At 52.4% G+C, this 21,448-nt stretch overlaps 2 protein-coding genes across 2 annotated transcripts in view; both read left to right on the top strand.

The window, feature by feature from the left end:
• Window positions 1-9,858, top strand: part of LOC132216496 (leukocyte immunoglobulin-like receptor subfamily A member 6) — a 74,353-nt gene extending 64,495 nt beyond the window's left edge. The window contains exon 10 of the mRNA XM_059665733.1: window positions 9,818-9,858. Within this exon, the coding sequence (XP_059521716.1) occupies window positions 9,818-9,843 (26 nt within the window). The 3' untranslated portion in view covers window positions 9,844-9,858. The remainder of the gene's footprint in view (window positions 1-9,817) is intronic.
• On the top strand, window positions 8,414-19,871 carry LOC132216495 (leukocyte immunoglobulin-like receptor subfamily A member 6). The gene is made up of 12 exons (XM_059665732.1): window positions 8,414-8,502; window positions 8,662-8,697; window positions 8,863-9,150; window positions 9,295-9,597; window positions 14,850-15,134; window positions 15,281-15,583; window positions 15,800-16,096; window positions 16,350-16,652; window positions 16,929-16,979; window positions 18,291-18,398; window positions 18,968-19,026; window positions 19,105-19,871. The coding sequence occupies exons 1-12, from the start codon at window positions 8,469-8,471 to the stop codon at window positions 19,246-19,248; spliced, it is 2,211 nt and encodes a 736-aa protein (XP_059521715.1). The 5' UTR covers window positions 8,414-8,468; the 3' UTR covers window positions 19,249-19,871.
• Window positions 19,872-21,448: the final 1,577 nt, after the last annotated feature.

Raw genomic sequence — 21,448 nt, 5'->3', positions numbered from 1 at the left:
TGGTGACAGGTAAGGGAGACACCGGGTCCCTCCCCACTGTGGGCTCCAGGTCACAGGCAGAGGGAATAAAGTGTGCCCTCAGAGGGACCTCACCCCTCACAGAACACACCTGGGACATGAGGGTGACGGTCCCTTTAACACAGACCCTTTCTCCTCCCTCAGGAGTGGATGGTGCACCCTCCCTCTCAGCCCAGCCAAGCCCTGTGGTGGCCTCAGGAGGGAACGTGTCCCTCTCCTGTAGCTCATGGTTCACATGGGGCCCTTTCCATCTGCTGAAGGAGGGAGAGGGTGAGAAAGGTGTTAAAAGGAGATAAAAAGACACCCCACCCCCTTAGGGGGACTGAGAGGAGCTGAGAGGGGTCACAGACAGAGTCTCTGGAAAAGGACAAGGTCCCTCAGCTCAGGGTCAAGGGCGTGAGGGGAGGGGTGGCTCTCTACACATCACAACCTTCCTCTCCCCAGGAATGTACAGGAAACCCTCCCTCTCAGCCCAGCCGGGACCCTCAGTGCCCTGGGGAGTGAACGTGACCCTGCAGTGTGGCTCTGAGATCTGGTTGGACACCTTCTACCTGCACAGGGAGGGGTCACTGGACCCTCCCCAGCACCTCCATCTGCACACGTCTGCACCCTCTCAGGCCACCTTCACCCTCAGTCCTGTGACCTCAGGCTTCCAGGGGACCTACAGGTGCTATGGCTCAAACAGCACCTCCCCCTACCTGCTGTCACAGCCCAGTGACCCCCTGGAGCTGCTGGTCTCAGGTGAGGAGCCCTGACCCCGTCCTTTCTGTGCTCAGTCAGCTCAGGGCCCTGTCCGTAGGAGTGTGGGTGACAGTAATAAACAAGGAGGTGGAGGAAGTTCCACAGAGCAGAGTCCAGCCCATGAAAGAGTAGAGACAGACAGGACCTCCCACTCCTGGACCCCACTTCTGAACCTCAACAGAGAGAAGAGGAGGGAGGGCAAGTGAGATGTGAGCGAAATGAGCAGGAATGTGATTAGACTGAGCAGAGAACATAACCCCGGCCCCTCCACCACCACCACTCACCTCCTGACAATCATCTCAGAAACTTGGTCCCTGTAGTCCCAGCTTCCACTGGACACTCTCCAATAGAGAAGCATCCTGCCTGTGGGTACCACACTGCACGGCCCCCTGTGCTCACCTGGAGGCCTCCAGGGCCTCAGTGCTCACCTGAGAACAAGGAGGAACCCTGCAGGCCTCGTGGGGACCTGGGGCCTCCTGCCCAGACTCTGTGCATTCCCCTCTGCTCAGTGTCTGTGCACACGGGTCTATTATGGCTCCCTTTAGAGAACCTTCAGGCAATACTTCAGTCTATAAGCTCACAATTTAACTGACATTATATGGAGTCCAGATAGAAATATAAACATTCTATTCCTCTTTTCATTGGGAGCAGGTTAAATTCAGACATTTTTTTAATGAAGAATAACTTCTTGTTTATTTAAAGTCTACATTTACACATTTTCAAATCAGCTTTATGCATGAACCTTAGAAGCACTTGACAGCTCTTTGCAAAACTGTGTAAATGCCCAGCCCACTTGAGAATTGCACCTCTAACATTGTAGTTTGTGAGAAAGCTGTTTGATTCCTGTAGATTTTCTAAATGGTAGTAAGTGCACATAGGAAAGCTCTTGGTTTGGGCATAGTTATCTCACGACCTGTTAGCCTCCTAAAGACTCTCTCCCTGTGGACTGTTTTTCAGTTGATCCCTCCAACATGCTGATAAAATTATAATCCCCACCAGGCCAAGGAAATGTCACTTCTTTATTCCCAATTGCATACCTAGTTTTCTCACTCCACACCTAATACAATGAAATGAGGGATTAAAATGTTCCAGAGTTTCCCTTTGGAAAACAGCTTAATTCACACCCAACCTTATGTCATGGCAAACCCATTTAGAATTCTACATTTTATATTGAAAGCAATATTGGCCGCTTTGTTCCAATCCATTCTTCTGTTTCATTAGGGTTTACTAGGAATGCTCTCTTTTCCTGACAGACACACATCTCCTCCTAATTATCCTTTCTCTGACTTTTAACCACATGACACACATTACAAAGGCTTCTTGGCATCACCCACTTGGATATTAACCCAACTGAGTGACGCGGATCATCCATGTGCATTTTCTGAATTGTGGAGCTGACATTTAGAGTTAATGCATGGACCACTGTAATGAGGGACAATCCATAATTTCTGTTTACATCATTGGATTTATATAAAAATGGGGTAAGAGATTGACCTAATTTCCTACTTTTGGTGCTCAATAACTATTTAAATTAGGGGGATTTTCTCAGTGATTTAAATTTGAATCAGAAATGTGGACTTCCTTGGTTTCGATCTTAGTTGTCTTTTGAGTTTAAAAAAATATCACATGATTACCTTCCACATACACATATTTTTCATCTGGAAAATTTATCTACCACTTTAGGTATTTGTTATTGTAAAATAAAATGAGTTAATAAAAGAATCGATAGATGAACAACTTCAGGTGAAGAAGAACATAGCAGACCCATGAGAGGAGGGGCCTGGGCGGGGTGGGGTGAAGGAGACCCAGCCCAGACTTTCACCCCATCATGCTTCTGAGATTCAGGAGCCTCTGACACCAACCGCTACTCCATGGACCCTGGGTCCCCAGCTGTTGAGAAGGTGGGATCTCTCAGCTGTAGGGGAATAAGCTCATGGGGTCTTCATGCTCAGACTGAACACAGAACACACAGCTATTAGTTATTTCTGAATTGAGACCATTTCTTACTCATCCTCAGTTCGTGGGCACAGCGAACTCTGAACAAGGTGAGTCAGAGCAGGTGCTGAGTTCAGACATCACAGGGACACTGATGTCAAGGGGAGGTGGGAGCCCAGGTTGAACATCAAAACCTAGAGATTTGGGTCTGCCCTGACCTCTGAGACTTCTTTACCCACAATTCTCATTTCCCATCCCCAAGACTACACAGTGGAGAATCTTATCCGGATTGTTGTGGCTGGCTTGGTCCTGGTGGTCCTCGGGGTACTGCTATTTGGGGCTCGAAACAACCCCATAAGGACCCTCCATGCAGCCAGGATGTGAACACAGAGGGAACAACGCACCGTTCAGAGAGGGAGGCTTGGAGCCCATCTGAGGATCCCAGGAGGTGCCGAAGGAAAGTGGGGACCATAGTTGGGGAATCTGTCTGTTGAGAATGTCCAGGGGAGAAGACGTGGTATGCGAGGTTTGGGTGCAGGAGAACATGGGCCGACGTCCCTGTAGAGGACGCCCCCTCCATCCACCTGGGTGCTCTCCCTCCCTCCCTGTCCTCGTTCACTCTCCTCCACTGCCCTTCTGTTCTGATCCTGTGATGTGAAGGTCCATCTCACATGGCTGGTTTAGATTCACATCTATATACATTCATGCTGGATCACATCCATCCCAACAAAATGAGGTATCTTCACATACCTGGAATTATTTTTAAACCATAAAGAACAAAGGACAGGTACCTGGTCCATAGTGGGAAAATGTCATAATAATGCAGCTCAGGGACAGAAACCGGACACAAAATGGAATCAGGTTTTGTGTGATTCTCTTTATTTGAAATGTCCAGGAGAAGGAAACCCAGAGAAATAGAAATCAGATTGGTTTCTCTGGGGCTGACCAGGAGGACAGATGGGAGATGGACTGTTTCTTGTTGTTGTTTTGTTTGTTTGTTTGTTTTGGGGGGGGAGTTTAAAACTTTCTTGAAACAAGAGAGACACTGTCATTGAGACATCGTGTATTTACTGCATTCTAGTGAATTTCATATTTCAAAAGGCCTAATTGTAATTTATGTGAATGTTGCTTCAATAAAAAGAAATGCAAGTGAAACATGCGTGGTTCCCTTTAGCTCCCTTATACCTTGGAGATAGCACCATTTGTGTCCGTGGAGTTTTATGGGAGCAGGACTCCCACCAGGTCAGAGGTGCCCTCTGTGCTTTAGTGCTTAGTGACCAACCCTCTCATTAAATTTCCACCTTCACTCCTGACTGGGGCTGAGTCTCGGTGCCAAAATGAGACCCACCACCCCTGCATCCTTTTGTCTGCGCTCATCTACCATTCAACCAAGGATGCACTACAGCTTCTGATTCACCTTGTAGGCTTGGGGGATACACATGTGGCCTCGAAATATCCCTTCCCACCACACGCCTCCCATACACACGCCTTCATCCGGTCTGAAAATGACAGCAGATTTCTGGCAGTTGTGGCTCAGTGGTTGAGTGTGGGCCTCTAAACCAGGAAGTCATGGTTCTATTCCTGGTCAGAGCACATGCCTGGGTTGTGGATTCCATCCTCAGTGTGGGGCTTGCAGGAGGCGCGCGATCAATGATTCTCTCTGATCATTGATGTTTCTCTCTCTCTCTCCCTCTCCCTTCCTTTCTGAAATCAATAAAAATATACTTTTTTAAAAAAAGAAAGACATTAACAACCGATTTGTGCTCTTCATGACTCAGGCACTGCTGATCCTCATAACAACCCTCAGAAGTGAGGTTTCACAATTTTGCCCAACAGGCAAAGAGGAAGAGGACAAGAGACTGGCTCAAAATAGAGGGTCAATAAACGTGTCTCCAGTTCGTAGATTACAACCTGGGAATTGTCTCCAACACGCTCTTCTACCCAAAGCATGGAGACGGAATAAACAGCATTAGACAAAGAGGTACAGTCTGGGGGACAAGAGGCGGTGAGGAGGCAGGAAGGACTGCGAAGGTTTGATGGAGAGGGATGGAGAGCAGGAGCTCTGCTCACGGAGACAAGGAAGTCAGAGAGAGGAAGTGATAGGGAGAAGCAGCAGCAGCACACACCCAGGCCTGGAGGCTGGTGCTGGTTGCCTCTGTGGGTGAGTTGAAAGTTTTGTAACGTCCCCCAGGCCTCCTGTTCCTCTTGGGGTCAGCAAACTGAATACAGCCCCATTGGCTCCTGCAGGCAGTCATGGTGGAGAGAGGAGGAGCCCTCCATTCTCCCCTTTCTCTCTCACACACTGAACCAATCCCAGCGTTCTGGCTCCCGTTTCTTCTTCCTGAGACCCAGTTCTCCGCACAGACAAGCTCAGGTGAAGACCCAGGACAGCTCGTTGGTGTGACCACATCAGCTCCTTCTGGCCTCCTCCAGACCCTCACTGTCGGCTCAGGTGTTTCATTCTCATGGCCCCAAACATACCTGTCACTGACCATCGCCTGCACAAAACCTGTCCACAGGTCCCCCCTGACTCCAGCCACATCCAGGATCTCCACCCGGCAGTTCATGCTGCTGATGATCAGGCTGAGCTACACTCTCCAGCCCGAGTGAGGCCAATGCCTCCTTCAACCTAACTCATCCCGCGAACCTCCTCCCCTCCCCCAACACACAACATGGGTTAGGACCACATCGTGGCCCCTCACAGGGCCCCCTGAACCCGTCTGAACAGAGCTCCCTCCTCTCCTAACCTACTAGACCAAAAAAGAGTACATTTATTTCCAAAATGTATTCCTTACATTTTGGAAATAAATCAACAGGCTTTGCAATAATCAATGTGTGAAACAAAACAGAAGTGAATATTTTAGATTAAATGATAATGTAAATACTACACATCAAACCTATGAAATGAAAAAAGAAAAAACCATGTGTGTTTGTGTGTGTTTATGTGTGTGAGCATATGTGTGAGAGTATAAGTGTTTGCATAAATGTGTATGTGTGTGAGTGTGGGTGAGTCTATATATGTGTGGGCTGTATGAATATATATGTGAATGTTAGAGAGTTGTATGTGTGTGTGTGTGTGTGTGTGTGTGTGTGTGAAGGTGTATTTGTGTGTTTTGGGTGTGAGTGTATGTATTGTGTGTGTTTGAATGGGCCTAAATATGTGTCAGTAGGTGTGTATGTGTGAGTGTGTAGTGTTTGAGTGTATATGTGTTCTGGTGTTTTAGTGTGACTGTGTACATGTGTGTGAATGTATATGTGTGTGAGTGTCTGAGTATGTATGTTTGTGATCACTTATCCCTGTAAGAGTTGTGTGACTAGTAATGAGAGTGGATATGTGTGTATGAGTGAATATGTGTGTAACGGTATGTAGACATCAGTGTGTGTTAGCATATATGGATGTGAGTGTGTATGTGTGAGTGTATGTATCTAAGAGTGGTTAAATATGTATGCTTATGTGTGTGTAAGTATCCAGGTGTATGAGTGTGAGTATATATGTGTGTGAGAGTGTACGTGTGATAGTGTGTGTGTGTGAGTGTGTGTATGTTTGTTCATGGGCACCTATACCCATCTGTCTGAGGGAAGCAGAGGTGAGAGCTGAGGTGCGAGGGTCACATCAGGATGATCATGAACAGCCTTGAGTTCAGAAGGAAGAGCCTGGATTCACCCTGAGGACAGTGAGGACCATGGAAGGTTTTACCCATAAACAGCTTCTGAAAGGGAGTGGCAAGGGCAGATGTGGAGGATGAACTGGAGAAGGGAGTGAGGGTGTGGAGCTCAGATCTCAGGAAGGTGGTGGACGTGATGGCTCCATGAGGGTGTGAAGGTGACCTCCTCCCTGCCTTGGTGACCGGGGACACCTAGGGGCCCTCAGGGCAGTGAGCCCAGGGGTGGGGGAGGGAGGAGCCTGGGGGCTGTGCAAGATGCATCTGCTCCCACAGGGCAGCTCAGCACCTCCTCCTGGCCCTGGGACACAGGTCCTACGTCTCACACAGGCTCCACCTGACTTTCTGTCCCGGAGCAGCGGGAGCTCTCCATGTCCTGGGGGTGAATCATCGGAGTCATTGCTGCCCCTTCAGAGTACCTTTGATGCCGGGTGTCACTCTCCTCTTCAAACTGTGGAGACTCTTCAGGACTCAGACAAGAACAATATTCATGGGAGTCCTGTTCCAAGGCATAGCACACACAAACACATTAAATATCAGTTGTGGCGCTACCATCTGAGTGGCTGAAGGACACTTGAGCAGGCTACTTCCTCCCTTGACTACTCAGCAAAACAAAAGCCTCCCACACAAAGATGATGAGAATTTTTCTGGCCTGCGATATGGAGGAAACGAAACCAGCCATTCAATGCAGAAGGAGATGTTGCTGTTTTGAGAAATTGTAGGGCAGAGATGCCTTGTCCAAAGGAGCAGAAGGAAGACTCCAGATCAGACCCCTTGGGTGGAGTCACCTCGGTCATGACAGACCTTTGCCGGGCTGCGGAGAGGTCATGGCCTTTCCATCAGGTGGTGCTGGGCCAGTGGGTGAGTCTGCGGGACACAGTGAACGTCTTACCTGCCTCCACCATTTACAATAATCAATGTCAGATGGGCAACGGAACAAAACAAGAAAAATAAACCAATTTCTTTTTCTTTTGTGAAAAGAAAAGGGGGAACTATCTTACTAGTTTGTGGGAGACTCATTTTCCTGCAATGTGGACACAAGAACATGAACTTAGGGGGGGACATGGACACAGTGGAAGCCACTAAGATGAAGAACTTCTGTTCCTTATAGACACCAGCGAGACAGTGAAGATGATAGATATTTGCGATGTCAAAATGAGACCACGGACTGGCACTCAGATCATTAGGAAACATGTACAAGTTGTTATGTGGCAGCAGAGAGCAATAGAGAAGCAAGCAAAAACTTAACACGCAACTGATATTGACCTGCAAATGTGCAGTGACATTGTTTAAGGTGATGAGCTACCTTGGCTGGTATTTCTCAGTGGTTAGCACATCAGCCTGACCACCGAAGAGTCACAGGTTTGCTTCCAGGTCAAGGGCATGTGCCTTGGTTGCAGGTTTGACCATGGCCCTCATGTGTCTCTCACATCGATGTTTCTCTCTCGCTCTCTTCTTCCCTCTCTCCCTTCCATCCTCTCTAAAAATCATTGGAAATAATATCCTCAGGTGAGGAGTAACAAAACAAATTTTTAAATAAAAGGTGCTGAGCTTTATAAGTCATTGAAGAAATAAATATGCATCAAACCACAGGGTTGGTACCAATACTGAATAAGGAACATGAAAAAGGCAGGAAACACAAAGGGTGGGCAGGGATGTAACCTACCAGGACCCTTGAACCAGGGAAAGTCGAGGAAATGCTGAGGCCCCTGGGAATCTGCTCAGCAGAATCTTTCATAAATGAGCTCCCTCAAGAGCCATGGTCGGGGGTCCCATTGGGCTGTTCAGAGCCAGACTCTCAGGGGCTGAGTCAGGACCAGAACCTGGGTCCCGCCCTCCCTGAGCAGGAGTCAGCCCAGCAGACACATGAGACCCTGAGGATCAGGTGAGACCTCAGACACTGCTGACCAGCCTCCTGAAACCTGGACGCCCCGTGAGCCCTCGTTCTGGGGAGATCCAGTGCCAGGCCCAGGGCGGGGCTGACTCCTTGCTGTGGGGTGTGGTAACCCTGAAGGGTTGCAACAGCCTTTAACTGGTCACATCCTGTGAGGCTCTGTTCTGCAGGCTCAGGCTTCCTCCATCTGCAGAGCAGGAGCCCTCAGAGCAGACGCCATGGCTTCCATCCTCTCTGCTCTTCTCTGCCTCGGTCAGTTGTGGACACGGGGAGGGGGAGCAGGAGGGGCAGCTGCATCCTCTTGTTCATGGGGAACCTCAGGCTCAGGCAGCTTGAGTGGGCGGGGCCCTAATGGGAAGGAAATCTGCTCCGATGTCCGTGTGCAAATCTCTCACCGACACTCTCTTCCAGGGCTGAGTCTGGGCCAGAGGATCCACGTGCAGGCAGGTGAGTCCTCACCAGGCTCCATGTCCCTCCTCTTACTTCACCCCTGGGGCTCAAGAGGGAGCACGAAGGTGTTGGGTTGAGGTAATAAAAGAGGAGGCTCTAGCACTAAGCTAGAAAATGAAGGTGGGGAACGTCTTGGAAATGCAGCCTCTGGTTTCCTTCCAGGGACCCTCCTCAAACCCACCATGTGGGCTGAGCCAGCCTCTGTGATGTCCTGGGGGAGCCCCGTGACCCTCTGGTGTCAGGGGACTTTGGAGTCCCAGCAGTTCTGTTTTGAGAAAGAGGGAAACACATCACCCTGGTGCATTGTGAAACCACTGCCTCTGGTGGACAAGGGCACGTTCAGCATCACAAGCCTGACAGAGAGTGGTGTTGGGAGATATCGCTGTTACTATTACAACCCTGCTGGCTGGTCAGAGCGCAGTGACCCCCTGGAGCTGGTGGTGATGATAGGTGAGAAGACACTCAGGGGTCCCAGCCTCAGGCTCTGCCCTCAGGAAGGGGGTCTGCTCTCAGGGTGTCCCCCCTCACAGCCCAGCCCAGGGGGAAATTAGGGAAGTCTTAGCCCATGTAACACACTGCCCCCTCCTTTCCTAGGAACCTACAGCAGACCCAGCCTCTCAGCCAGGCCCAGCCCTGTGGTGACCTCAGGAGGGAACATGACCCTCAAGTGTGGCTCATGGGAGGGGTTTGGCAGGTTCATTCTGACTAAGGAAGGAGATCACAGGCTCTCCTGGGCACTGGACTCACAGCCACACCTCAGTGGGCAGTCCCAGGCCCTGTTCCCTGTGGGCCCAGTCAACTCCAGCCACAGTTGGACATTCAGATGCTATGGCTGTTACAGGGACAAGCCCCATGTGTGCTCACAACCCAGTGACCCCCTGGAGCTCCTGGTCTCAGGTAAGTCACATTATTTTCCCTTCCATTGATTCTGGCACCAAACTGGGGTGTTATTAGGGTCATTACTTTGAGTTGATCCCCATGTGAGAGGGTGAGGTCAGGACATCACAAGGGCTCCTGGGCAAGAGACACAGAGAGAGACAGTGAGACCGGGAGGCTAGGCCAGGAGCAGGGTTTTGTGGGAGAAGCAGCCCCAGTAATTCTTGTCTGGTCTCCCCAGGTGAGTCTGGGAAGCCCTCCCTCTGAGCCAGCAGGACCCCATCATGGCCTCTGGACAGAGCCTGACCCTCCAGTGTCGCTCTGATGTCGGCTATGACAGATTCGCTCTGCACAAGGAGAGGGGATGGAATGTCCACCAGAGCCTTGTCCTCCAGCCCCAGGCTGGGCTCTCTCAGGCCCACTTCCTCTTGACACTCAGAGAGGCTGACAGGGGGGTGGGTACATATGCTAGAGAAGGAACAACCTTTTCTTTGAACCCCAGTAACCCCCGCCCCTAGACATCCTGGTGGCAGGTGAGGAGCCAGTGGGTTCAGTCAGGAACCCAGACTCTGCACAGGCCCTGCTGGGGGTTTCAGGTGGTTTGGCCAGAATGAAAGTACAGGGCCCCAGGGAAGGAGAGACAGAGAGAGACAGGGGGTTGGAGGGGAGAGGGGACACTCAGAGAAACAGAGACAGACAGAGAGGAGGGTCCTCAGAGAGAGGCCTGGTGACTCTCAGGTCAGAACAAGGTAGGCAGCCCACCCAGCATGCCTCAGAGGTTGAACTTCAACCTATGAACCAGGAGGTCGCAGTTCAATTCCAGGTGAGGTTGCATGCCCAGGTTGCCGGCTCATTCCCAGGTAAGGGCATGCGTGAGGCAGCTGTTCATATCTTCTTTCTCATCATTGATGTTTCCATCACTCTGTCCCTCTCATTTCCTCTCTGAAACCAATCTACATTATAAAAGGCCAGTGGCCGTAATGCACAGGAGGTGCATTGATGGGTCTTGCGACGAGGCGGGTCTGCGGTTCCGCTGGCAGGGTTGGGGTCTCGTGTGATTTCACACGCTGGGCCTCTAGTATATATATATTTAACATAATGGTGGGCAGGCAGCCCTCACTCCCTCTCCCTCTCTCTAGGACACCTGCCTGACAGACCCTCCCTCTCGGTGCAGCCAGGCCCCATGGTGGCCACAGGAGAGAACAGGCTAGGATGGATGAAATACAATAAGAGTGTCTTGGGCTGAGCTGTGGGATGAGGTGGGGAAGGCCTTTGTAATGCAGCCTCTTGTTTTCTCCAGGGACCTCTCCCAAACCCACCCTCTGGGCTGAGCCAGGACCAGTGATTCCCCTGGGGAGGCCCCTGACCATCTGGTGCCAGGAGGCCCTAAGGCATGAGGAGTACCGTCTGGATAAAGAGGGAAGCCCAGCACCATGGAAAAGAGAGAAGCTACTAAAACCCAGAGACAAGGTGATGTTCTCCATCCCATCCATGACAGAGCGTGATGCTGGGAGATATCGCTGTTACTATCTCAGCACTGATGGCTGGTCAGATCCCAGTGACCCCCTGGAGCTGGTGGCGACAGGTGAGAGGACATTCAGGGGTCCCAGCCTCAGGCTCTGCCCTCAGGGAGGCGGTCTGCTCTCAGGGTGTCTCCTTCTCAGAGCCCAGCCCTGGGAGACATGAGGGAAGAGTGAGTCCATTAACATGCTGCCTCCTCCTCTCCTAGGATCCTACAGCAAACCCAGCCTCTCAGCCCTGCCCAGCCCTGTCGTGCCCTCAGGAGGGAACGTGACCCTCCAGTGTGGCTCAGGGCAGGGATTTGGCAGGTTTGTTCTGACTAAGGAAGGAGATCACAGGCTCTCCTGGACCCTGGACTCGCAGCGACATCCCAGTAGGCAGTTCCAGGCCCTGTTCCCTGTGGGCCCCGTGACCCCCAGCGATAAAGGGCCATTCAGATGCTATGGCTGTTACAAGTACAGCCCCCAGGTGTGCTCAAACCCTAGTGATGCTCTGGAGCTCCTGGTCTCAGGTGAGTCCCATTATTATCCCATCCATTGATTCAGACACCAAACTGTGGTGTCATTAGGGTCATTATTTTGAGGGGAGCCCATGTTAGAGGGTGAGGACAGGGGATCACAAGGGCTCCCGGACCTGAGACACAAAGAAAGACACTGAAACCTGGGGGCCAGGCCAGGAGAAGAGGTTATGGGAGGAGCAGCCCCTGTAATTAACGTCTGGTCTTCCCAGGTGAGTCTCAGAAGCCCTCCCTCCTGACCCAGCAGGGCCCCATCGTGGCCTCTGGACAGAGCCTGACCCTCCAGTGTAGCTCTGATGTCAGCTATGACAGATTCACTCTGACCAAGGAGCGGGGACAGGACTTCCCCCAGAGCCTTGTCCTGCAGCCCCAAGCTGGGCTCTCTCAGGCCCACTTCCCCCTAAACACTCAGAGAGGCTGACAAGGGGACGGGTACATATGCTAGAGTAAGAACCACCTTTTCTTTGAGAGGTAGGTCCCCAGTGACCCCCTGGACATCCTGGTGTCAGGTAAGGAACCAGTGGTGGGTTCAGTCAGGAACCCAGACTCTGCACAGGCCCTGCTGGGGGGTCTCAGGTGGTGAGGCCAGAATGAAAGTGCAGGCCCCAGAGAGGGAGAGAGACAGAGTGAGACAGGGAGTGGGAGGAGAGATGGAAACAGAGACAGACAGAGAGGAGGGGCCTCAGAGAGAGGCCTGGTGACTCTCAGGTAAGATCAAGGTAGGTAGCCCACCCAACATGGCTCAGAGTTTGAACTTTGACCTATGATCTAGGAGGTCATGGTTCAATTCCAGTTGAGGTTGCATGCCCAGGTTGCAGGCCCAATCCCCAGGTAGGGGCATGCATGAGGCAGCTGATCATATCTTCTTTCTCATCATTGATATTTCTATCACTCTGTCCCTCTCCTGTCCACTGTGAAACCAATCCTCCTATCTAATAAAAGAGAAACATGGTAATTAGCCATGCGTCTGCTACCCTTCCCATTGGCTAATCAGGGTGATATGCAAATTAATTGCCAGCCAAGATGGTGGCCGGCAGCCAGGCAGCTTGAAGCGAACATGAGGCTTGCTTGCTTCAGTGACAGAGGACTCCAACGTTCCCGGCCTGCCTTGCTGGCCTCTGAGCTTGCAGTTTGAAACATTGTTACAAATATAGAAGCTAAACAAAACCCCAGAAACCTGCTTTCAGCCAGCCGGGATCTCAGAGCTGGAGTTGATACAGTATTTCGATTATAGAACCCAAAAAATCCAGATACCTGCTTTCAGCAGCAGAGGCCTCAGAGCTGGAGCCAGAGCTAAAGATGGCCCAGAATAAAAAAAGAAAAAAAGGAGCAGTTGGGAGCCTCAGTCACCCGCCAGCCTGAAAACAGCCCTCAGCCCCTCACCCAGACTGGCCAGGCACCCCAGTGGGGACCCCTACCCTGAAGGGTGTGTGACCACCTGCAAACAGCCATCATCCCCTCATCCAGGCTGGCCAGGCACCCCAGTGGGGACCCCCACCCTGATCCAGGACACCCTCCAGGGCAAACCAGCCGGCCCCCACCCATGCACCAGGCCTCTATCCTATATAGTAAAAGGGTAATATGCCTCCCAGCACCGGGATCAGCGGAGCCGCGAGGCCTCCTGGCACCGGGATCAGAGTGACAGGGGGCAATACCCAAACCCCCTGATCGCCCTGCGGCTCTGTGTGTGACAGGGGGCGGGGCCACAACCTCCCTATCCACCCTGCTCTGTTCCTGACAGGGGAAGGCATCTCAACCCCCTGATCAGCCCTGCTCTGTGCCTGATAGGGGGGAGCTCCCCAACCCCCTGATCACCCTGCAGCTCTGTGTGTGACAGGGTGCGGCGCCCCAACCCCCTGATCAGCCCTGCTCTGTGTGTGACAGGGTGCAGCGCCCCAACCCCACACCCCCACGGGCCCTGCCCTGTGTGTGGCGGGGTAGAGCCATAACCTTCCCATAGGCCCTGCCCTGAGTGTGACAGTGGCGGCGCCCCAACCCCCTGATCGGCCCTGCTCTGTGGGTGACAGGGGGCAGTGCCCCAACTCCCCTATCGGCCCTGCTCTGTGCATGACAGGGGGGAGCTCCTCAACCCCCTGATTGGCCCTGCTCTGTGCATGACAGGGGGGAGCTCCCCAACCCCCTGATGGGCCCTGCTCTGTGTGTGACAGGGGGGAGCTCCCCAACCCCTTGATTGACCCTGCTCTGTGCATGACAGGGTATGGAGCCCCAACCCCCCTGATGGGCCCTGCTCTGTGTGTGACAGGGGCAGCGCCCCATCCCCCTGATTGGCCCTGCTCTGTGCGTGACTGAGGGTGGCATCGCAACCTCCCAATCGCCCTGCTCTGTGCCTGACCAGGGGTGGCACCCCAACTCCCCAATCGGCCCTGCTCTGAGCCCAACCAGGGGCTGCACCTAAGGATTGGGCCTGCCCTCTGCCACCCAAGAGCAGGCCTAAACCAGCAGGTTGTTATCTCCTGAGGGGTCCCAGACTGCAAGAGGGCACAGACGGGGCTGAGGGGCCCCCCTCTCCCCCCAAAGTGCACAAATTTTTGTACACCGGGCCTCTAGTATATATTATGAAAGGCCAGTGGCTGTAATGCCCAAACGAATGGTCACCAGGAGGTGCACTGATGGGTCTTGCAGCATGGCGGGTCTCAGTCTCACAATGCAGCGGGTCTGGGGTCTCACGCAATTTCCCAGGCTGGGTTTATAGTATATATTTATATTTAAAGTACAAGGTGGGCAGGCAGCCCTCACCCTCCCTCTGTCTAGGACACCTGTCTGACAGCCCTTCCATCTTGGTGCAGCCAGACCCCAAGGTGGCCTCAGGAGAGAACGTGGCCCTTCTGTGTCAGTCACAGAGCCCAAGGCACACGTTCCTTCTGTCCAAGGAAGGGGCAGCCGATCCCCCCCTGTGTCTGAGATCAAAGCACCGAGCTCAGCAGTTCCAGGCGGAGTTCTCCATGAGCCCTGTGACCTCAGCCCACGGGGGCACCTACAGGTGCTACAACTCACACAGCTCCTCCCCCTTCCTGCTGTCACTCCCCAGTGAGCCCCTGGCGCTCCTGGTCTCAGATGAGTGTCTCCTAACCCTGTTTGCTGAGCTGTCAGCTCAGGGTCCTGTCCCCAGGAGAGGTGAGGCTAGGGTGGATGAAATATAATAAGAGTGTCTTGGGCTGAGTTGTGGGATGCAGGTGGGGAAGGCCTTTGTAATGCAGCCTCTTGTTTTCTCTAGGGACCTTCCCCAAACCCACCCTCTGGGCTGAGCCAGGCCCTGTGATCCCCCGGGGGAGCCCTGTGACCATCTGGTGTGAGGGGACCCCAGGGGCTGAGGAGTACCGTCTGGATAAAGAGAGAAGCCCAGCACCATGGAAAAGAGAGAAGCTACTAAAACCCAGAGACAAGGTGATGTTCTCCATCCCATCCATGACAGAGCATGATGCAGGGATATTTCGCTGTTACTATCGCAGCCCTGATGGCTGGTCAGAGCGCAGTGACCCCCTGGAGCTGGTGATGACAGGTGAGAGGACACTCAGGGGTCCCAGCCTCAGGCTCTGCCCTCAGGAGGGGGGTCTGCTCTCAGGGTGTCTCCCTCTCACAGCCCAGCCCTGGGGGACATGAGGGAGGTGTGAGCCCCATTTAACACGCTGCCTCCTCCTCCCCTAGGATCTTACAGCAAACCCAGCCTCTCAGCCCTGCCCAGCCCTGTCCTGACCTCAGGAGGGAACGTGACCCTCCAGTGTAACTCAGGGCAGGGATTTGGCAGGTTCATTCTGACTAAGGAAGGAGACCACAGGCTCTCCTGGAACCTGGACTCACAGACAAAGCCCAGGGGGCAGTCCCAGGCCCTGTTCCTTGTGGGCCCCGTTACCCCCAGAAACAGGTGGACGTTCAGATGCTATGGCTCTTACAGGTACAGCCCCCAGGTGTGGTCACCAGCCAGTGACCCCCTGGAGCTCCTGATCTCAGGTGAGTCCCAGTATTGCTTATCCATGGACTGAGCTACCAGCCATGTTTTTGGCATCTTTGCTGTGAGGGGAGCCCCATGTGAAAAAGTGGGGTGAGGAAAGCACAGCGGTTTTTGGGCCAGAGACACAGAGAGAGACAGTGAGACCTGGAGGCCAGGCCAGGAGAAGGGTGATTATGGGAGGAGCAGCCCCTATAATTCACGTCTGGTTTCCTTAGGTGAGTCTGCGAAGCCCTCCCTCCTGAGCCAGCAGGGCCCCATCGTGGCCTCTGGACAGAGTCTGACCCTCCAGTGTCGCTCTGATGTTGGCTATGACAGATTTGCTCTGCACAAGGAGGGGGGATGGGACCTCCCCCAGAGCCTTGTCCTGCAGCCCCAGGCTGGGCTCTCTCAGGCCCACTTCCCCCTGAACACTGAGAGCAGCTCCCACGGGGGGCGGTACAGATGCTACGGTGGATACAACCTCTCCTCTGAGTGGTCAGCGGCCAGTGACCCCCTGGACATCCTGGTGGCAGGTGAGGAGCCAGTGGGTTCAGTCAGGGACCAGACTCTGCACAGGCCCTGCAGTGGGTCTCAGGCGGTGAGGCCAGAGTGAAAGTGAAGGCCCCAGGGAGGGAGAGAGACAGAGAGACAGGGGGTAGGAGGGGAGAGGGGGAGACTCAGAGAAGCAGAGACAGACAGAGAGGAGGGTCCTCAGAGAGAGGCCTGATTACTCTCAGGTCAGAACAATGTGGGCAGGCAGCCCTTACCCTCCCTCCCTCTCTCTAGGACACCTGCCTGACAGACCCTCCCTCTCGGTGCAGCCAGGCCCCAGCGTGGCCTCAGGAGAGAACGTGACCCTGCTGTGTCAGTCACAGAGCCCAAGGAACACGTTCCTTCTGTCCAAGGAGGGGGCATCAGATGCCCCCCTGCGTCTGAGATCAAAGTACCGAGCTCAGCAGTACCAGGCGGAGTTCCCCATGAGTCCTGTGACCTCAGCCCACGGGGGCACCTACAGGTGCTACAGCTCACACAGCACCTCCCCCTTCCTGCTGTCACTCCCCAGTGAGCCCCTGGTGCTCCTGGTCTCAGGTGAGGGCCCCTGACCCTGTCTGCTGAGCTGTCAACTCAGAGAACTCTTCCCATAAGGATTATGAGCTGAAAGGGAGTGTGGTGCTCTTTGAATGGTCATCCCTAGGAGATCTTTTCCTTAGAGGCCTCCCACCCCGTCCACTCTCTTCTCCTCTCCTGGATACTGAAGCAGTGGGAGGGTCTCAGGGGTCACAGCACAGATGAAAGAGGGTGTCTGTGTGAAATTGGCCCAGGCTCAGCCCAAGCCTCTCACCCTCTCCTTGTCCTCATTTCCAGGACCCTCTGGAGGCCCCAGTCTCCCACCCACAGGGCCCACTTCCACAGCTGGTGAGTCTCAGGGAGTTCTGCCCTGAGGGAGCACAGCCCACCCAGCAAGTCCTGAGAGTCTGTCAGGGGATCGAGTGAGCCAGATCCTCAAGGACGGGCTTGTGTCCCAAGGGGCTGGGAGTCCCAGGGTCTGAGGCAGGTGATGGGTGGGGTGGTCATGCAGAGGGGGATATGGGGCACAGGCTGGGGAGTGGGAGCTGAGCTCATGTGGGGAGAAGGCAGCCCCCACCCTGCCTGCCCCATCCTGAACCCTGGAGGCTCTGAGGATAGGTCTCTCCCACCCACGGTGTGTGAGGGTCTCTGTGGGGAGGTTGAGGTGCCTTCATGTGGGTACGGGGAACGGGGAATGGGGAGCTATAAGGGATTCTGGTGCCTCTGAAGTCTCTCACTTGGACACGCCCTACCCTTTTCTGGGCCTCAGTGTCTCCAGATGTAAAAGGACAGAATCCTTGTCCAGAGCTCAGATTTCTTGTCAGTTCTGGCTCTGACCTCCTGGGAGAGGGGCCTCACAGGGAAGCCCCCAGGATGTGATGTTATGGGGCCTGTCCCCTCTGTCTCAGTGACGGTGACACTGTTCAGGGAGGGACAGGCAGGATAAGGGTCCAGGCACCCAGTCCTACGCCTCAGCTCAGGCTCAGCTCAGAGGAGGGAATAGGGTGGATCAACCCTGGTTCAGCTCCTGGCTCTGCTGCTCCTGCTGTGGGGCTGGGCGGTCCCTTCTCTCCTCTGAGTGTCGGGTTCCTGTCTGCTCATCCCTGGTCCCATCCTGCTCACAGGCTGCTGGGAGATGAGGTGACGGAAGGGCCTCACAGAGCTCAGGAAGGCAGAACCCCCAGCCCAGCCCGACCTTCCTAGGGGGCTGTCAGAGACTTGTGGGTGGAGAGGGATCCAGGAGAGACTCAGAGTCCGCCCCACACCCTGCCCATCCCTGCCCCTGCCGTGCTGGGGGCGGGTAATGAGGAAGGACCCTCAGCTCCAGATGAGACGTGGACAGGCCCCTGCAGAGGAGGAGCCCAGAGCACAAATCTGCTGCCCACCTGGGAGGTGGGGAGGGGTTTTCGTGAGGACAGCACAAGGAACCCACAGTCCCGGGTTCCAGTCCCTGTCCAGCCCCATCCAGGCTGGGTGACCTGGGGCATGTGGTTAACCTCTCTGAGCCTCAGTGTATTGGGTGGTGGGTCAGCAATGCCTGGTGCATGACTGCTGTGAGGTGAGAGGAGATGAATGACAGACCCCAGCACGTGCCTCGCACACAGTAGGTGATCATTAAACAGCATCATTGGCTCATTCATGAGGTCACTATTGTCCTAGGTCCCAAATGGTACTGGATAGCTGTCTTAGTGGGCTTGGTCCTGCTGCTCTCCCTTCTTCTCTTCCTCCTCCTCCGACATCGGCGTCAGAGCAAAGGCAGGACCTCAGGTGAGTAGGGAAGGGGGTGACCTGGGTCACACAATGGGGGGCTCAGAGCACCTGCCACAGGAAAATCAAATAGATGGAGAAGGTCAGCTGGGAAAAGGATTTCTCCAGAATCTCAAATCAGAAAACCTAGGAAGAAGACACTCACTGTCCGCACACATGGACAGAGGTAAGGTCATCTTTCATCCTTTTCAATCTCATGAATAGGAAACATTCTCACAAGCGCTTTTTCCAAATCTATTGATAAGGTCATGTGATCTTTATCCTTCATTTTGTTTATGTGGTGTATCACGTTTATTGATTTGCGAATATTGAACCATCCTTGCATCTCCAGAGAAAGTCCTCCTTGGTCATGGTGTGTGATCTTTTTAATTTATTGCTGGATCTGGCAACATGAAGATAAGTGACAGGAGGATTTCAACAGTGAAATCAAGGAGACGCTGTTCTGTCTCACTGTCTCTCTCCAGCAGATCAGGCAGCATGAAGGCCCCCAGGGAGTCTGTACGCCCAGGTGAACTGCTCACCATCAAGACTCAGGCAGGGAATGACCACCTCTCTTCCTTTCCTATCAGGGGAATGTTTGGACATGAAGGACAGACAAGCAGAAGAGAACAGACAGAAGGACAACCAGGTGGGTCCCATCCTCCCCAGGCCCCAAGGCTTCTCAAACCCCAACCATGTTTCATCCCTCTCTCTCCCCCTGCTCCAGGCTGCATCCAATGCCCCCCAGGATGTGACCTACGCGCAGCTGAACCTCTTGGCCCATAGACAACAGACAAGTGCACCCCCATCCTCCCCATCAAAGGAGCCCTCAGAAGAGCCCAGTGTGTACGCTGCTCTAGCCATCCACTAGCTCAGGAGGGACTCAGACCCCACACTCCAGGGAGGGGGCCTGCAGGGACCCCAGTAGGCAGGAAAGCTGCCACCAGTGACACTCAGCTAGTGTCCCATGCACCGTGGATACCTGAGGTGCCCCTGGGACTCTTGGGGATTCATCTTATTCTATAGTCAAAGATAAGCCTATATCTCTACATTTGGAAATCAAGGCAACAGACTTCCCAAGAATCAATGTGTGAACAAACACAACTGAATGTTTTAACTGGAATTGTAATGTAAATATGACACATCAAACCTATGGAATAATAAAATTAAGAACCTTAAAAAATCAATGGCGTAATCTATCATGTCAAGAATTCAGAAAAACAAAAAAAACACATTACATTGAATCTTTAGATCCGTAGACAACTAGATGATAAAGATGTGGCATGTATGCACAATGGAATATAAACCAGCCATAAATAGAATTAAATCCTGCCATTTTGGACCTGAGTGAAATGATTCAGACAAGGAAAGATGTCACTTACCTCTGGGATTTTTCACATCCTCAAAGCAAAGGAAACAAAAGCAGACCCATAGAAATAAATAACAAACTAATGGTTGCCAGACAGGAGGGAAAGAAGGATGGGTGAGAAGGGGAAGGGAAGATAGTCAATAATAAATATCATATCTGTGTTGTACACCTGAAACTAATATGACATTGTATGCCAACTATGCTTTAATAAAAATGGTCAATTAAAAAATGATTATTTAAACAATAGAAATTTTTTTCCAAATGAAGGCGTACGGAGAAAATGATACAGCTTTGCATAGCAAAGAAAACCATCAATAAAATGAAAAGACAACCCACCTAAAGGCGAACTATTTGCCAATACACCTGATAAGGGCTTATTGTCCAACATTTATAAGGAACTTATAAAGTTCAACACCAAAACCCCCCAAACGATTCAATAAAAAAAAATGGGCATAGGACCTAGATAGACACTTCTCCAAAGAGGGCACACCAATGGCCAGTAGATATATGAACAGATGCTCAACATCACTAATCATCAGAGAGAGACAGAAATCCAAACCACACACCTTTCAGAATGGCTATCATCAATAAATCCACAAGTATCTATGCCCCTCTATGATCACAGCAGCATAATTTACAAAAGCCAAGATCTGGAAACAGCCCAAGTGCCCACCAGCAGATGAAAGCTATGGTATATTTACACAATTGAATATTGTGCAGCTGTAAAATAGAGAAGGAACGCTTACCTTTTGCAACATCATGGATGGACCTGGAGAGCATTATGTCAAGTGAAATAAGCCAGTTGGAGAAAGACAAGTTCCCTATGATTTCACTCATATTTGGAATCTAATAAACAAAATAAACAGAAAAAATACATAGTGGAGAGAGACTCATGTATACAGAGAACAGACTCACAGCTGTCAGAGGAGAGGGGGTGGTAGGCTGAGGGAGAAGCGTGAATGGATTAAGCAAAGAAATAAAAGAAAGACTCATGGACTCAGACAATACTATGGTGACTGCCAGAGGGAAGGATGCTGGGGATAAAAATGGGGTAAGTGTTGTTGAAATAGACTAGACTTAGGGTGATAAGCACACAATACCATATACAGATGACATAGTGTAGAATCCTATACCTGAAACCTATATAATTTTATTAACCAATGTCACCCCAGTAAATAAAAAATTCAATAAAAAAACAAATACATGTAGGCTGTTTGGAGATGTGGTTCCACTCAGACCCTCGGCACCTGCTATTTTTAGGGTGAGAAGAAGGTGTTGCCTTCCTGTGAGGCAAGCACCTTGTGGACAGTGGGTGGGTGGTGGTGTGAGGACCCTGCCCCCCACATCCTGTGGCCTTCTCTGCTTGGCTCAGCCCTTGCCTCCTCTTCCTCAGAAGCACCCTGGTCCCCAAGTCCTCAGTCTCCGGAAGTGCAGGTCAACAGGAGCTGAATATGGAGTTAGTGTTTCTGAATTTCTGCTCCTAGCCTGCTTCTAAGGTGACAACACAGGACGTCTCACTCTCCTGGGAATTTTATGGCTTTGTGACTTACATTGAAGTCTTTTATCCATTTTGAGTGTACTCTTGTGTATGGTGTAAGTGGGTGGTAAATTTCCTTCCTTCCTTCCTTCCTTCCTTCCTTCCTTCCTTCCTTCCTTCCTTCCTTCCTCCCTCCCTCCCTCCCTCCCTCCCTCCCTCTCTCTC

Source organism: Myotis daubentonii, chromosome 15 (assembly GCF_963259705.1).
Source record: "Myotis daubentonii chromosome 15, mMyoDau2.1, whole genome shotgun sequence".
NCBI lineage: Eukaryota > Metazoa > Chordata > Mammalia > Chiroptera > Vespertilionidae > Myotis > Myotis daubentonii.
This window is presented reverse-complemented; position numbering and strand designations above follow the sequence as displayed.

Bases quoted from the DNA above. Each gene is read 5' to 3' on its own strand.
- LOC132216495 (XM_059665732.1), top strand. From the start codon at position 8,469: ATGGCTTCCATCCTCTCTGCTCTTCTCTGCCTCG. The intron at 9,151-9,294 runs GTGAGAAGACAC...CTCCTTTCCTAG, and splicing joins GGAGCTGGTGGTGATGATAG to GAACCTACAGCAGACCCAGC. The intron at 9,598-14,849 runs GTAAGTCACATT...TGTTTTCTCTAG, and splicing joins CCTGGAGCTCCTGGTCTCAG to GGACCTTCCCCAAACCCACC.